At 34.9% G+C, this 18,470-nt stretch overlaps 1 protein-coding gene across 4 annotated transcripts in view; it reads right to left on the reverse strand.

Annotated features, from left to right (window-relative positions):
- CHM (CHM Rab escort protein) overlaps positions 1–18,470 on the reverse strand; it is a 165,415-nt gene that overhangs the window by 80,531 nt on the left and 66,414 nt on the right. For 3 of the 4 annotated variants that reach the window (XM_058536282.1, XM_058536285.1, XM_058536284.1), the window contains exons 5-8: positions 13,095–13,482; positions 9,155–9,271; positions 8,517–8,637; positions 6,687–6,912 (exon numbers count right to left, since the gene is read on the reverse strand). In XM_058536282.1, coding sequence (XP_058392265.1) covers positions 6,687–6,912; positions 8,517–8,637; positions 9,155–9,271; positions 13,095–13,482 — 852 coding nt within the window. The remainder of the gene's footprint in view (positions 1–6,686; positions 6,913–8,516; positions 8,638–9,154; positions 9,272–13,094; positions 13,483–18,470) is intronic. The other variant, XM_058536283.1, reaches the window with a different exon arrangement.

An 18,470-nucleotide genomic window follows, 5' to 3' on the forward strand; every position in this document is an offset into this window, starting at 1 on the left:
CAAAGTACATAAAGCAACTATTAACAGACCTAAAAGGAGATATTAACAACAACACAACAATAGTAGGGGATCTTAACACCCCACTTACATCAATGGATAGATCATCCAGAGAGAAATTCAATAAGGAAATAGAGGACTTAAATCAAAAACTAGACGAGATGGACTTAATAGATATATTATAGAGAGAGCACTCCATCCAAACACAGCAGATTACACATTCTTCTCAAGCATGCATGGAACATTCTCAAGGATAGACCATATGCTGGGAAACAAGGCAAGCCTCTATAAATTTAAGAAGATTGAAATCATAACAAGCATCTTTTCTGACCATAATGCTATGAAACTAGAAATCAACTACAAGAACAAAACTGTGCAAGTGACAAAGATGTGGAGACTAAACAACATGCTACTGAACAACCAATGGATCATTGAAGAAATCAAAAAATATCTGAAGACAAATGAAAATGAAAATACACCATACCAATACATATGGGATGCAGCAACAGTGGTCCTGAGAGGGAAACTCATAGCAATACAGGCCCACCTTAACAAACAGGAAAAATCCCAAATAAGCAACCTTAAACTACACCTAACAGAATTAGAAAAAGAAAAACAAACAAAGCCCAAAGTCAGCAGAAGGAGGGAAATAATAAAAATCAGAGCAGAAATAAATGAAATTGAAACCAAAAAATCAGTAGAAAGGATCAATGAAACAAAAAGCTGGTTCTATGAGAAGATAAACAAAATTGAGGAACCCTTAGCCACACTCACTAACAACAAAAGAAAGAAGGCTCCAATAAATAAAATTAGAAATGAAAGAGGAGAAATTACAACAGATACCACAGAAATACAAAGGATTGTAAGAGAATACTATGAAAAACTATATGCCAACAAATTGGATAATCTAGAAGAATATTCATACCACCTCCCAAAATTGAATCCAGAAGAAATAGAGAATCTGAATAGACCAATCACAAGTAAAGAGATTGAAATAGTAATCAAAAACGTCCCCAAAAATAAAAGTCCAGGACCAGATGGCTTCTCTGGAAAATTCTACCAAACATTCAAAGAAGATTTAATACCTATCCTTCTCAAACTACTCCAAAAAATAGAGGAAGATTCGTAACACATTCTATGAGGCCAATAACACCCTGATACCAAAGCCAGACAAGGACAATACAAAGAAGGAAAATTACAGGCCAATATCACTGATGAACAAAGATGCAAAAATCCTCAACAAAATATTGGCAAACCGAATACAGCAATACATTAAAAAGGTCATACACCATGATCAAGTGGGATTTATACCAGGGAAACAGCGATGGTTCAACATCTGCAAATCAATCAATGTGACACCCCACATTAACAGAACGAGGAATAAAAACCACATGATTATCGCAATAGATGTAGAGAAAGCATCTGACAAGATCCAACAGCCATTTATGATAAAAACTCTCAACAAAATGGGTATAGAAGGAAAGTACCTCAACATAATAAAAGCCATATATGACAAACCCACAGCCAACATCATACTCAACAGGGAAAAACTGAAAGCCATTCCTCTGAGAACAGGAACAAGACAAGGGTGCCCACTCTTGCCATTCTTATTCAACATAGTACTGGAGGTTTTGGCCAGAGCAATTAGGCAATGCAAAGGAATAACAGGAATCCAAATAGGCAAAGAAGTGAAACTCTTGCTGTTTGCAGATGACATGATTTTATATATAGGAAACCCTAAAGAATCCATTGGAAAACTATTAGAAATAATAACAACTACAGCAAAGTTGCAGGGTACAAAATCAACTTAACAAAAATCAGTTGCATTTCTATACTCTAATAACGAACTAACAGAAAGAGAAGTCAAGAAGACAATCCCATTTACAATCACAACAAAAAGAATAAAATATCTAGGAATAAATTTAACCAAGGAAGAGAAAGACCTACACAATGAAAACTATACGGCATTGTTGAAAGAAATCGATGATGACATAAAGAAATGGAAAGATATCGCATGCACATGGATTGGAAGAATAAACATATTTAAAATGTCCATACTACCTAAAGCAGTCTATAGATTCACTGCAATCCCAATCAGAATCCTAATGACATTCTTCACAGAAATAGAACAAAGAATCCTAAAATTCATACGGGGCAACAAAAGAACCCAAATAGCTAAAGCAATCCTGAGAAAAAAGAACACAGCTGGAGGCATCACAATCCCTGACTTCAAAATATACTACAAAGCCATAATAATTAAAACAGCGTGGTACTGGTACAAAAACAGACACAGACCAACAGAACAGAATTGAAAGCCCAGAAATAAAACCGCAGATCTACGGACAGCTCATCTTCGACAAAGCAGCTAAGAACATACAATGGAGAAAGGAAAGTCTCTTCAATAAATCTTGCTGGGAAAACTGGACAGCCACATGCAAAAGAAGGAAAGTAGACCATTTTCTTTCGCCATACACAAAAATTAACTCAAAATGGATCAAAACTTGAAGGAAAGACCGGAAACTATAAAACTCCTGGAAGAAAACATAGGCAGTACATTCTTTGACATTGGTCATAGAAGGATCTTTTCAAATTCCATGTCTACTCAGACAAGGGAAACAAAAGAAAAAATAAACAAGTGGGACAAGAAAAAATAAACAAGTGGGACTTCATCAGGCTAAAGAGCTTCTGCAAGGCAAAGGAAACTAGGACCAAAATGACAAGACAACCTACCAGCTGGGAGAAAATACTTGCAAATCATATATCTGACAAGGGGTTAATCTCCAAAATATATCAAGAACTCACACAACTGAACAGCAAAAAAACAAACAACCTGATCAAAAAATGGGCACAGGCTATGAACAGACATTTTTCCAAGGAAGATACAGATGGCCAACAGCCACATTAAAAGATGTTCAACATCACTAATGATCAGGGAATGCAAATCAAAATTACACTAAGATATCACCTTACACCTGTTAGAATGGCTATAATCATCAAGACAAAAAATAACAAATGTTGGAGAGGTTGTGCAGAAATGGCAACCCTAATTCACTGCTGGTGGGAATGCAAACTGGTGCAGCCTCTATGGAAAACAGTATGGAGATTCCTCAAGAAATTAAAAATAGAAATACCTTATGATCCAGCTATCCCACTACTATTTATCCAAAGATCATGAAATCAACAATCCAAAGAGGCTTATGCACTCCTATGTTCGTTGCAGCATCATTCACTATAGCCAAGAGGTGGAAGCAACCAAGTCCCTCGACTGATGATTGGATAAAGATGATGTGGTATATATATACAACGGAATACTGCTCAGCCATAAAAAAAGACAAAATCGTCCCATTTGCAACAACATGGATGGACATGGAGGGTATTATGTTAAGCAAAATAAGCCAGACAAAGAAAGACAAACACCACGTGATTTCACTCATATCTGGAAGATAAACTAACACAGACAGAGAGAACACTTTGGTGGTTACCAGGGGGAAGGGTGTTGGGTAGTGGGCACAAGAGGTGAAGGGATGCATTTATATGGTGACTGACAATAATATACAACTAAAATTTCACAATGTTATAAACTATTATGACATCAATAAAAATTAAATAGATAAAAGGGTTAAACTACAGATTAGTCACATGTGAAGAGAATTAATAAACTGGAAAACAGATCTTAATACAGTACTTAGAATGCAGCCAGAATGACAAGGGGTCAGAAAATACAACAGGGAGATTAAAAAATATGGAAGAGGGGCCGGCCCGGTGGCGCAAGCGGTTAAGTGCGCGCGCTCCGCTGCGGCGGCCCGGGGTTCGCTGGTTCGGATCCCGGGCGCGCACCGACGCACTGCTTGGTAAGCCATGCTGTGGCGGCGTCCCATATAAAGTGGAGGAAGATGGGCACAGATGTTAGCCCAGGGCCGTCTTCCTCAGCAAAAAAAAAAAAGGAGGATTGGCGGATGTTAGCTCAGGGCTGATCTCCTCACAAAAAAAAAAAAAAAAAAAAAAAAAAAAAATATGGAAGAGAGAATGCTAAGTTCTAAAACATATCGATTTGGGGTTCCAAAAAGATGAGAAGAGAGATAATAGAGGAGAAACAATATCTGCAAAGATATTGGCTGATAATTTTCCAAAGTGATAAATGACAATTCACAGACAGAGGAAATACAATGTAGTTGTTTGAACCAAATGGAATTGTAGGTCAAAATGGTTTAATATTGTTAATTTCATATGGTTCAACATATACCAAGCTAGAAAAATACAAAGAAACCAACACCCAAATTCACTATAGTGAAAATGCAGAACTCCAAAAACAATCTTAAAAACAGTCTAAAGAGAAAAGAGATATTACTTATAAAGAAATGACAATTAAGCTGACATCAAACTTTTCAACAGCAAAAATGGAACTCAAATGACAGTGGAATAAAATTTTCAAGTACTGAGAGAAATGAATTGCCAACCTAGGAATGTTTACCTAGCAAATCTTCACTCAAGACAAAGGCAAAAAAAGTTATTTTCATATACACACAAACTAGGAAGCATTTACTAACAACAGATGTAAACTAGAGGAACTTTTTAAATTACACACTTCAGAAGGAAGGAAGAGACTCCTGTTAATAGGACTCATCCTGCTTCGTAGAAAACAGAGACTGTCAGATGGGATTAAAAACATCTAATAATATGCTATTTAGAGCTCTAAATATAGACTCAGACAAGTTGAAAAATAAAGAGATGGAGAAGGATGTAACAGGCAAATAATAAAAAGCTGGAATAGCTGTTTGAATACCAGGCAAAGTAGACTTTAAGAAAAAAATGCATTATTAGGGATGGAGAAAGTCAGCAGATAGCGTAAAATATTAAATTCATCAGGAAGATTAAAGAATTATAAATTGATATGACCTTAATAAGTTGTCTCAAAATACATATAAGGTAAAAATTGATAGAAATCATAGGGAGAAATTGACAAATCAAACATTATAATGGGAGATTTCAAAACACGTTACTCTATTCTTGATAGATCAAAGAAAAAAATCCTCAATAAAAATAAAGTTTGAAAATTACAACTCAAAGCTTGACTCATTAGACTCCAAGACCAATAATTAGAGAACCCTGTACCCAACCACTAGATAAACACATTTGTCGCGAGCACACATGGAAACATAACAAAAATTGACATACTAAGTCATAAAATAAAGTTCAAAGAATTAGTACCATAAAAACATATTTTCTAGACACAATACAATTAAATTAGATGGTAAGAGCAGAAGAATCAAGGAAATTAGCTATTTTAAGACACCTCATAATAACTCATGGGTCAATGAAGAAATGATAACAGAAATAAAGATACTTAGGACTAAAAGATAATGAAAATAATACCTAATAACTGTGTAAGATTCAAAACAGTAGTTAGAACTTTATCATCTTAAATGCTTTTATTAGAAGATTTTAAAAGATGAATATTTAACTCATTGGGTTTCAGCCTAAGAACTGGCAAGGGTGAGGAGGGATGAGCTCAACAACAACCCAAGGAAAGCAAAATAAAGGATTAATAAAGAATAGAAATTAATGAACTAGGACACAAAGCTAAAATAGAGAGAATCAAAAACCCAAAAGTTGATTCTTTGAAAACATAACTGACTGTGAAAGTTGTCCAAGGTTACATGGCTAATAAATGAAGGCATCAGGATTTAAATCTAGGCAGTCTGTCTCCAAAGTCCAGGTTCTTAACTACTATGTTCTACTACCCCTAAAAGTGTTAAGTATAAAAGAAAAGATTGCTATATTTGACTACATTAATCTTAATGATCTCCGTGCATCATAAATACCATAAGGCAAGATACATGCGACACATATAACTAAGAAAAGATTAGTATTCAGAATGTATAAAAACTCCTCCAAATCAATAAGAAAAAAATAACCCAATAGACAAATGGGCAAAAGACACTAACAAACATTTCTCAGAAGAGAAAACATGAATAGCCAATAACCATATAAGACAACACTCATCCTCAAAAGTAATCTGGGAAATACAAAATAAAAATACAATGTGATGATATTTTATCTGAGTAAGATTGACAAAAACTAAAAATTATGATAATACCAAACGTTGGCAAAGATGTAGCACTACGGGAATTCTTACGTACTGCTAGGGGGATGTAAACTGGTACAACTCTGTGGAGAAACAATTGGGCACTATCTTGTATGAACACTCATATATCCCATGACTGGGAATTCCACTCCTAGATATTTATCCTAGAGAGACTCTTGACATGTATATCCTGAAACAAACACAGGATGTTAATAACAGCAAAAAACTGGAAACATCCTGTGTCCATCAACAGAAAAATGGAAAAATAAATTGTGGTGTATTCACAATGGAATACTATATAGAATGAAAATAAGTTAACTATATTTATACACAACAAGGATGATGCTTTGAAACATAATTTTGAGTGGGTAAAGGAATTTACAGTATGATTCTATTTTATAAAGCTCAAAAACATGACAAACTGAATATATCATTTAGGTAGGTATGTAGGCAGACAAATAGATTGATTATAAAAGAGTAGGACAACAAAGTATATGTTTGCAAATATTAAATCTTCAATAAATCTCATTTTCGTCTTTCTAATTTTCATCTGTTATTCAAGTATCACCTTAAGAAGAGACAAGAGAACCAACGCCAGTCTTACCTGCAGAAACACTGAGGGAGCTCTCCTTGGCCATATAAAGGAAACAAAAATGGAGTGTTGCCATACCGGCCAAGGCAGTGAAGAAAGTTTTTGGTAGCTTTGAGACCATCTATGGTACTGCTGGCTGTCTCCGATGTCATTGCAATTGAATGCAGGACAAAATATTGGAGGTTGGGGGTTAATTTTTGAGTTTTTAAATACTCAGAAAATGTAATCTCCTCGTAGGCTATGATAAGAAAGATGAAAATTTATCAATTAAAATCAGAACCAAACTTCAATTTAAAACTGCTTAAAACACTTGGCAAAGGACACAGGTGGTAATATTATTACATTTTAGACAGAAACCATTGATTTTTTTGGGGGAACAATCCACTAGAAACAACCTCACTATCCTAATTGGACTGATGGCACAATTTTTAAGCTTTAATTTTTGTTTAGTATTTTACAGATTTAAAAAACTAGAAAAGCAGTAAATAATTCATTAACCATCACAATATGTTTCCACGATTGGCAATAATCTTACTTAATTATCATTAAAACTGAAGAATAATGCCAATAATTGCACTCTGAAATATTAAATGTGATAAATGACAATTTTTTAGTGAAAATGATAGAGTAATACTTGATTTTTTTGAAATATATATTTCTTACTAAAACTAGGAACAATGAACTATGGCTAAAAAGTAATGAAACTATTTTCTGTATGGCTAGTGGAATCAATCTTACTGCCATATAATCACACATCAAAACATAAGGGACCTGTAAAAACTTCTTTAAACCAAGATCAGAATAAAATTTAATTGGACTGCTAGTAGTAGGAAATGTAACTCCATGACAAAAGACAAAAGCTTTATAGAAATATATTAACAAATAAAAATTATAAAAATTTACTGAGAGAATATAAGTTTGCACCACTGTGGAGAACAATTTGGTAGCATCTAATGGACTTGAAGGTTTAAGAGCAAGAGCATTTTTAAATATTCTATCCAGTAAAAAAAAAATACTGCTGTATTTCTCATTGTAACTTTATAAATGAATTATCAATAGTATATTCCTATTTTGGATAACTTTTACTTAATGTAAAGGCTCTGATACTAACGTGGTGTATTCAATTCTCAACAAACTGTGAAGAAACTGGCCACAGATCACACAGTGAGATGAGTCAAAGCCAAGACTAGAAACCATGTCCTAATCCAGTGGTTCCCTCTCATACCATCCATCCTCTTTTTTTTTTAATCAATCAAAATGAACCAGTTGACAGCAGTATTTAATTAACAAGAATAAACACTGTGATAATGAAAATGTTCTATAGCTGCACTGTAGCCACAATAGCCAATAGCCATGTGTGGCCACTGAGCACTTGAAATGTGGCTAGTGTGACTGAGGAACTGAATTTTAAAGTTTATTTAATTTTAATTTTTTTTTTTTTGGTGAGGAAGATTGGCCCTGAGCTAACACCTGTTGCCAATCCTCTTCTTTTTGCTTGAGAAAGAATGGCCCCAGGCAACATCTGTGCCCATCTTCCTCTATTTTGTAGGTGGGATGCCACCACACATGGCTTGATGAGTGGTGCACAGGTCCACATCCGGGATCCAAACCCAGGAACCCTGGGCTGCCTAAGCGGAGCACGCAAACTTAACCACTATGCAACTGGGCAGGCCCCTAATTTTAATTAATTTAAATTTAAAAAGCTGCATGTTGCTAATGACTAACCAATTGGATAATGCAGAGTAAAAATGTATTTTAGAAGAGTAGCTCACTACATCAGAGCAAGCATATTAATAAGAAAGCTCAAATAATTGGAGAACACAATTTAACGAAAAACAGTACCTTTATACTCCTCAGGATGTTCCTCATACTCCATACAAAATGTAAGAAACTTCATTAGCATTCGCTTTTCTACCATAGTAAGTTGTTTGCTGTTAAAGACATCTGCTCTGGAACAAGGAACCTGAAAAACATGACTTTAAGTTAAAAAACTGCTTCCTAGTGATACAAGGATTCCAAATTACATTTTTTTCTTTCAGTATAAGAATACTATTATTTCCATTCTAGTCAGGCTGTTTCATGTTACCTTCCACCAGTACTAATGGCATCTCTGTTGACTTCAGAGCTAATTAACTCGTGAAGTCTTTTATTTAATTCTGCCAAGCTGCTCCTTATACCATTACAAGACCAATGGCATGTCACCCCTAACTGGGAGCAAATGACAGCTCAAATCTACCAGTGCTGCCTGAAATTAACACTTTCCCAAGACCAACATCAAGCTGCAGAATAACTCAAGAAAAAATTAATACTAGACTTTTTAATTGAGCAATCTCTCACTATTTACATTTGTAAATCACCATGCAGGATTGGAATTTGCTGCTTTACCAGGAAAATGACAATCTTATTTGCTTATCTTCCAAAACAAATCATAACAAACAATTGAGCTCATACCCAGTTACAATACTTGATCAGCACAGTACCTGTTCCACTCTTCCTTCTCGAAATGCAAGAATCCTGGTAATATTTTTGAACTCTGCATACCGGCTAACATTAGATTTGATTAAAAGATCAATTAGCAATCCTCGAGAATATAGCAGCTGTACAAAGAAAATATTTTAGAGGATGAAATAAAAGTGGAAACAGTGGAAAAAACTGATAAGCACTAAACAAAGATATATAATTTTGTTACATTTTAAATTATTTGTACAAAGCATTAAACCTATTAATATTATAATACATAACAATTTATTACAGATTCACAATTGATCATCTGAAATTCAAAATCCAAAAAACTCTGGAATCCAAAGTTTTTTCATAACTGGGTTGGCAAAAAAAACTTGATCCAAACTGATATAAGGCTCTTCTCTGTTTACCCACTGAAAGTAAATATTTATATATTTGGCTTCAGAAATATTAATATGTTTAATTATAGAGTACCTACTCAGACACTGCTAAGAATGTAACATAATATGTAGCATATGTACTTCATTACTTTCTAAAATATTTTCTTTAATCTGAATCACAGAACACACCAGGTCCCAAGGGTTTTGGATAAGGGGCTGTAGCCTTCTATAAGGCCAAGTGGTTATTAAGAAGAAACCAGCTTGCTGGACCTCCTCATTGACCACGAAAGAAAAAGACTGGTTATGCATTTCCACCAAAGAGTCAAATTACAAGATCCTTCTGTAATTCCAGTAGTCTAGATTTATATGAGACATGTCTTTCTCCAGAAGTGAGGATGATAGTTATTGCCAGCATACATGTGAGGGACTGATTTAATTTTTCAACATCTCCCTCATAACCAATATCAGAAAGACAAAAACAATTTCAACAGTATCATCTAGTATGTTTTAAATTTAACCATATGGTTAAATGCAACAGATTTGGCTATTTCCTATATTGAGATACCTTTAGGTGACTATAACTCGATAAATGTTAAAAATGTGTTACATCTGTAATAAGGGGGAAAAGTAAAGAAAAAAATTAGCTTACTACGAAGAAAATGGGAATTTCAAAAATTGATCTAAACCATTAGTCTGAGTATCCAAGAGGTCAATAAAGACTTTCTATAAATCAATATCAGTTCGGCAAATTTCTATAAACTATTATATTAGCCCAGCATTGTGTAGAAGAAACAAAATTGACATCGAGGTTTTTGAAACTAATCCAATTACCCTGACTAAATACGGCATGTTACTTTATTACCTTCAGCCTAATACACTATACAACTGATACAGCCCATGTTTTTAAGAACATATTGCCAAATCTTAATTCCATAATTATAATAAAAAACAAGTACTTCCAATACTTCATTTGTTTAAAAACACAAATACTCAAAATTCAATGATTCCTCAGTAGTCATAATTTCACAAATATTAATATATCAAACATAAAATATATTTTCACTTAATAAGATCTAATAAAGCTTAAGATTTAATGCCAGTTTAAAAAAATAATGCATTTAAGATATTACTGAAGAGCAAAAACACATTTCAATTAAAACTACACTAAACTTTTGTCTGAAGCTTAGAATTAACAAATATGTACCATATTTAAACCTAAGCCTCTTTTTCACCACTCTAAGCGATCTGCCACAGCAATTTCACAGTGGTGAGAGGCTCAATACTTCAATCTGATTACAATAATAGGAACTAGATTTAATAATTAACAATTTTTGCTTTACTTGGCATGTTGGTTCCATAATTATTAAGGGTATGGACTTTATTAGAAATGAGTTTTAATTGTAAGAATATCATCTTTGATCATCTTCTCTATTAGTCTAAACAGTATAATACTATCAAGTATTTTATTTAACTAACCTACTCTGAGCTATAACATTACTGTTTAAAAGGCTGTATACCTGGATGTGTTTTGTAAACTGTAAAGCACTACTTGTCAGTTTTACCATGATGATTTTGAGACAGAATGCATGTAGAAATGTCAAGTAGTTTGGAGATATCAAACCAGACTTTAGGAAAGAGGTAGGGCTTCAGATACTCGGCAACCACCCTAAACTTAGAAGTATAACCACAATTATTAGAACAGGTAGAACTTCCAAGGAGTTACTGATTGCCAATATCATGGAATACACTTCTTTCCACACAGTATGCACTCAATAAATGTTCATTAAATGACTAACATTTAAAAAAATGATACTAAGCCTCTTGTATTGCTATGGTTATACGTTCTTTAGCTATTCCTGCTTTTGTAGGAGTACCATAAATTATTATTGGTTATTTTGTAAATGTATGAGCCCATGGAAACTATGCAGGACAAAGTACAACTGCCTTGACTCCTCCAGACACATTTGTTTATAATTTACCCTAAGAGAACCACTACTATTAACCATTTGAACTCATGAAAATGCCCAGAAATCTCTTCAGAGTCTCCTCAAATGTCTCAGCATCTAATTCAACTATCTTCCTCTCCACCACAACCAGTATTCACTTTCTTATACAAGTAGTTTCCTACACTAATTCCAAAAATTGAAACAGTACCTTCTTCTATCATTTTCCTTTGCAAGATTTATACTGTATTTCAGCTACCATAAGGGTTAGACATTTTTATGACCTAGCCCTGATTCTTAACCATCACTTATATCATTGTTTAAGTTAGGCACTCCAAATTCCAAGTAACTAATTCAAGATCAAATTTTCAGAACAAAGCCCATTTGTTACTTGAGTACTTCAGTTTTTTGTTTTGTTTTTTTCAAACTTATTTCCTGCTCACGAGAATAGGAAGACTATTAGTGAGCTATGATTAAACTTTCACCCAGAAATCAATAGCCAACGTAACATGGTAAGAATGATAGATTTCAAAGCATGGCAGGGTCAAAGTAGGTGGAGAAGGTGGAACAGACAGTACAGAAATACGAAGTAGGACCAAGGCAGTAGCCAACTCACACTAGGCTAGAATCAGACAGAGAGAGCTATGTGATAGAAAGAAACAACGGCTAGTAAAAAGATATTCATATTTTCAGGCATCAAATTCAAAGACAGCAGCAGTATGAGGGCATGGGATGGTACCAGCAAAATGTGAGGAGCATGCATTAGCCCCTCTCTTTATCCTATAACATGGAACTTCAGGAGAGCACATTAAATTGAAAACTCTACTTTTGAGTCTGATGTTATTCACTGCTCTCTCCTACTTCTCTCCAATTTCTGATTGTTTGCCCTCATCTTACGAATTTGGTTTCTGTTTCTTTCTACTTTCACCCAGCCCTATATTGTAATCCTTTAAGGCCATTATCCTTTATCTTCCTGGTTTTCTATTCTTTTGCACTAAATTAGTCTTGCTTCCTATAAACCCAATGCAACACTGTACCCTCTTAAGACTCAGGGACCTCCTCTGAAGTCACGCTAACCTAACATTAGAGCTAAGGATGCAAACATAACGGAAGACAATAGAATAGCAGTCTTCCCAGCCTCCCTGCCCCCACTACCATTACATTATCCTCCGAAGCCCTCACACCTGAAGAGATGATTTTCAAAAATGCATTGGTTCATTCAGAATGTTGATCATCATACAGAAGTTAAAAGTTACTATATATAAGGGCTAAAAAAAAGTTCATTTAATAGATTGATTATAAATAACATGGATCTGTAATTAGGTTTGCTAGAATTTTTCTCTTGATAGAATTCATAGTGTCCATGCAGTAGGAGAATATTAAGGTGGACTATGTGCTCCAGTACAAAAGTATCCTTGTGATACAGTACTGAGCATTTTTATTGTGTTTTTAACCTATATTTAAAGAATATTTTAACTGAATTATAAACTGCTGGCCACTATCTCTTTATAAAACAAACGTTCTATACTAAGAGAATAAAAATATGAAAATTGGGTTTATGGGCCCAGATGCTATTTTAAATCAATTAAAAATTAGTGTTGCTATACGATAAGATGGGTAAAATTGGTACTTACCTTTGATACCAAATCAATGTTAAATCTCCTGCCTTCTTTAATGATCTGCGAGTAGGTAATCCTACTTTTCTTTGGTTGTTCTGCCGTGTCTTCTACTGGAGGCACATTTTCACTTGTTTCCTCTTCTGAAGTTGACAGCACACAAGTTTTATCATCACGATGGTTTTCCTTCTCCCCTGTTGCTTCGACATCATTTACTTCTAGAGCACTCTCTGGATCACTGCTTGGAGTTTGTTCTGCAGGCATTTCACAGCTCGTAGTGCTTAATGACTCATCTTCTGTAGGCAGGCAAGCAGAATCTGCAGCTTCTGTGGAGTTCACAGATGTCACAGAAGCGTGATTTTTCTGCAGTGCACCAGCTTCTTCAACATCTTCATGCAAATCCTGACTAATGAGAAATTATAATAATAATCAACACCATGCTTTTGATAATTGTACTTGGCTACATTTTTATATTATTTTAACTTTTAATGGCAATTTTTATTTCTTTACCCCATTTATCTTATCAAGTTCAGTGTGTGTTTTGCCTTATGTGACCCACACATTAAACATTCATTTGTTAAGGTTTCAGTACAATATGAAACATAATTAAGATCTGAAAAACACACATAAAGACTTCAGTGTTTAGCAGGCCGTATCACACGTCACATTTTTGAGAATTTAACGCAGACAGGGGAATTGTATAGGAAAAAAAAAAAAATCAATGGGGTCCGGCCTGGTGGCGTAATGGTTAGGTTCTTGAGTTCCACTTCAGTGGCCCGGGTATGGCTGGTTCTGATCCTGGGCACAGACCTACTCACTGCTCATCAAGTCATGCTGAGGGCGTCTCACATAGAAGAGCTATAACTCTACAACCATGATACACAACTATGTACTGGGGCTTTGGGGAGAAAAAAGAAAAAAAAAGAGGAAAGATTGGCAACAGATGTTAGCACAGGGCCAATCTTCCTCAAAAAAACAAAAAATCAACACAGTGCTTACAAGCACAGCCTTCAGAATAAATAGATCGAGTTCAAACCCTGACCCTAAGAGTAGATAACTGTGAACTTAGACAAATTATTTATCCTCTCTAAATTATCTATCTATAACATAGGGATAATGCTACCCACCTCACAAGGTTGTTTTGAAGATTAAATGCGGCATCACATGCAAAGAACCTGGCAGAGCACCTGGCACATAGGAAATGCCCAACAACAGTAGTTATCAGAGATTATTATTATTACTGGTGGTGTGACAGAGCTAGAAAAAAACTGCCATGAAAGTTTAAGTTGGTTTATCACAATGTGGTATCTAACAGGATCTTTCCGCATTCTTTCCTGCTGTATTTTGTGTTAGTATTAGTGTCTATTACTCTACTGGAAGCCCACTTCCAAAGGTACCACTAGAGTTAACATTCTCAGTCCATTCTCAGCCTGGATTGATACAACAGACTCCAGCTCAGTGTGCCTCCATCATGTATTTCTCCATGATGTTTTATTCTCCACAGAACCTACATTTCCAGTGAGTTGCTCTACCGCTCAACTTCGCTCAACAGTAAAAACGCCCTGTACATGATAAGCCTTGGGAAGTAAACATCTGCTAATTGATTGCTCAAGAACTAACAGCAGCTCTTCCTTATACCACAATTAAACCCTACCCCACAAAATCTTCCTCTTCCTGTCTCTAAACCAAATCACCTTCTTTATTTACTATGTTCTTGTCTCATCTCTCCTAATTTCCAACGTGGCATCTCTGACTCCCAATTTACCAACTCTAATCTCCATGTTTTGGCCCATATCAATTGTTCCTTCTGGGCTATTTTTCCCACACACAATTCCCCCATCCCCAAACATAATCATATACTTCAACAATGTATCCATTCTAAGAAAAAGTTTAAATTTCACTTCCAAGAAGTCTTCCTTAACCCAACCACACTCATCGTTCTATTACTCTATGCCCCCACAACACATGCATGCAGTTTACCTTCCATTTATTCATGAGTTTCTTTTTAATAGTCCTTTGGATGTCCAGTATACAGTTTATCTTCTGAACTTTAATTCCCTTGAGTGAGGACCCTAACATCTCTTCTTGTGTGCCCCTCACAACACCTACTGCACTGCTCTATACACATATCTAATAAATGTTTGATGAATAAATGGTTTATACATGCAAAAGATGGAGATATATATATATGAAACAAGCTTATTTGTAGAAAACACAAAAAATTAGGCCAGGAAAAAATTAAAATTGTAAATCCAAAAGTCTGGGTGCAATGAAAAAAAGTGCTTTATTAAAATTAACACAATAAACACTACAATAAAAAAGGATACAATGAAAGAATAAAATAACTTGGGGGGCCGGCCTGGTGGCACAAGTGGTTAAGTGTGCGCGCTCTGCTGCGGTGGCCCGGGGTTCGCTTGTTCGGATCCCGGGCGCGCACCGACACACCGCTTGTTAAGCCACGCTGTGGTGGCGTCCCATATAAAGTAGAGGAAGATAGGCACGGATGTTAGCCCAGGGCCAGCCTCCTCAGCAAAAAGAGGAGGATTGGCATGGATGTTAGCTCAGGGCTGGTCCTCCTCACAAAAAATAAATAAATAAATAAAATAAAATAACATTTTAAATGTCAATAAATAAAATGCCATGATGTTTTCTGTTATAATCTAGTAATTTTAATTAAACAGAATGAAAAAAGGACTTGATATCATTAATGTTACAACAAATACTTCTTAGATCTAGGAAACCGTAGTGCGGAAGTTCTAGTCCTTGATGCATTACTTAGCAGACATTAGGCAAGTCACTTAATCTCGCAGATTTCCCATCTATAAAATAGAGATGACTCCATCTGCCTTACCTTTCATAAGGCTGCTGTGAGATAAATGAGCTAACATATATGAAAAGTATTTTATAAACTCTAAAAGGTTAATCAAATATAAGATATTGTTAAACTCCCCACAGGTCAAAGGCAACTCAAAACACACGTACCTAGGTTTTCTGAGATCACATGTTGAAACCTCCTTAGCCACATAACCACACAATAGCACCATTGCCATCAGTGACATTAAAAATGAAGAACAATAATATTAAATGTGATTTATATATTTTTTACAGAATTGTTCACATTCTGTATTCTCTTTCATTATTTTGAAAACCAATAAACCAAAGTGTGTTCCATGAGGGATCTAAAGTGACAACTTTCAGCAACAGTTCCACGCCTAACGATTAAACCAAGAAATGACAGGATAATTAATTACACTTCACAGATAAGAGAGAATATGGCAACTTATAACAGACCATGATGATGACACCATGGAAACTGAGCACAGCAACTGATCTAGTCAGTGGCCCTCTTATTACATTTTGAGAAAGTGGGCTTTCTAGCATGAATGATATGTATTAACCAGTGCTGGACAATCTGAAAGATATAAGTCAGCATACTTAATTAGAGGTATAAGTGTAAGGAAAGAAATTCTTCTTTGTGAATTTGTTCTACATCCATAAGCTATTAAGTTTTACGGTTCTCAACATCATGATTTGGTGAAATCCATAGCACTATGGAAAACACGTGCAATAAAAACACAATGGTGTCCTTACTTTCCATTAACAACCACCACAATATTTCTGGAGTTCTGCCAAGGTTGAATTTAATACCTAACTAGAAGTTTATAAAAACACCAGAAAACTCTCAAAACTCCACTTAATTCCTCAGTAAGCAAAATTCTGTTCATCAAAAAGAACTTACCTTCCCTCATATTTAAAACTTTATACTATGGTAAAAAAACACTTTCTTAAAAAAAATAATTCAACCTTTTCAAGAAAACTTCAGAAGAATATAGTAACTCAATTTTATTAATTTTAAAGTATTTGAAAAGTATAAAAACACACTTTCCAGTTGTAAATGAATGTGGCTGGATTATAAGCTCTCAAAGGAACCTCTGAGTTCTAAAATGCTACTATGATTTTAACATATAAAGGGGAAAAACTCTGCATCATTAGTTTTTATAAAAATTTTCAGTATCAAAATAGATTTTATAAATGAAATCTAATCTAATTTATACTGCTAATTTGAATTTCAAAGGCCATTTACAATACTGTATAACACTATTTTTGAGATAATTTTACCTAACTGCAACTTCTGAATACTGCTTTGTGTAATGCATTTTTTACTAATTGCCAAAATCTATATATAACCCTGAAAATTTGAGGGTATAAATTCTGATATTATCTAGTAATGTTTATCAATTAATGGTAGTAAGAAAGGAAAATCTCGAAGTGAATATGTCTTATTAATGCCTAGTAACAGTCACTCTTTTAGATGAGTCAAATAAAAAACTGCCGACCAGCTGGTTAATTTATTCAGCACAGGTGTTCACTATTTATTTTTCAGCCATTTGCACCTTTCCCCCCCAATACAGCTTGTTACAGAAAGTGTATTATCTTACTTTGATGTATGCACTTTGTTCTAAAGCCATTCATTTGATCTGCACAGTATATGTTATACTGCTACACAGCTGTTTATTCCTGCAAATAAATATTTAATCGTTACTCATAAGAGTTACAAAAATCAGACTATCCAAAAGTTGTTTCAGAAAACAGCAATACAAAAAGCCACTGTAATCAATTTTGAATTGCTGTAATATTTCAGTAGATATATTTCCCTATTTGTTACCAACTTAAAATGTTAACATGTACTATAGAATACAGCTGTAGTATCAATCTCTTGTCACATTTCTCCAAGAACAAAATTTCATAAAGTGGTGTACAGCAGGTACTCCCGGTTGCCTACTCAAGAACCATGACCCCTTCCTCCCTGCCACAAGAGCTGCAATTTTGATTCAATATCAGGCAGAAGGTGCCCAGAACTAGGGGATGGATCATGACTCATCAAAACCAATTATGGTAATTTTACTGCCCCTTGCTAGTGATTGCTTTAGGAGTAAGCAGGTTATCTAGTTTTAACCACTGAGACAAGCGAGATTCTACTGGGAGCTCTTGGTAAAGACTCTCTAGTCTAATAACAAAAAAAGCATACACATGTTAGGAAAAACTCTCCCCCTTCCTTTCATGTTTAGAGACTTTTGTTGTATGAAAACCTGTTTGGAATCATGACAACCATCTTGTAACTCTGAAAGGAAAGCTAAGAGAAGAGCAAAGCAGCTACCCGAGAGCTCTGATGTCATTAAGATAGCCAAGACTTGGAAGCAACCTAAGTGCCCATCAAGGGACCAATGGATAAAGAAGATGTGGTATATATACACAATGGAATACTACCCAGCCATAAGAAACGATGAAATCCAGCCATTTGTGACAACATGGATGGACACTGAGGGTATTATGCAAAGTGAAATAAGTCAGAGGGAGAAGGTCAAATACCGTATGATCTCACTCATTAAGTAG

Source organism: Diceros bicornis, chromosome X (assembly GCF_020826845.1).
Source record: "Diceros bicornis minor isolate mBicDic1 chromosome X, mDicBic1.mat.cur, whole genome shotgun sequence".
NCBI classification, from domain to species: Eukaryota; Metazoa; Chordata; class Mammalia; order Perissodactyla; family Rhinocerotidae; genus Diceros; species Diceros bicornis.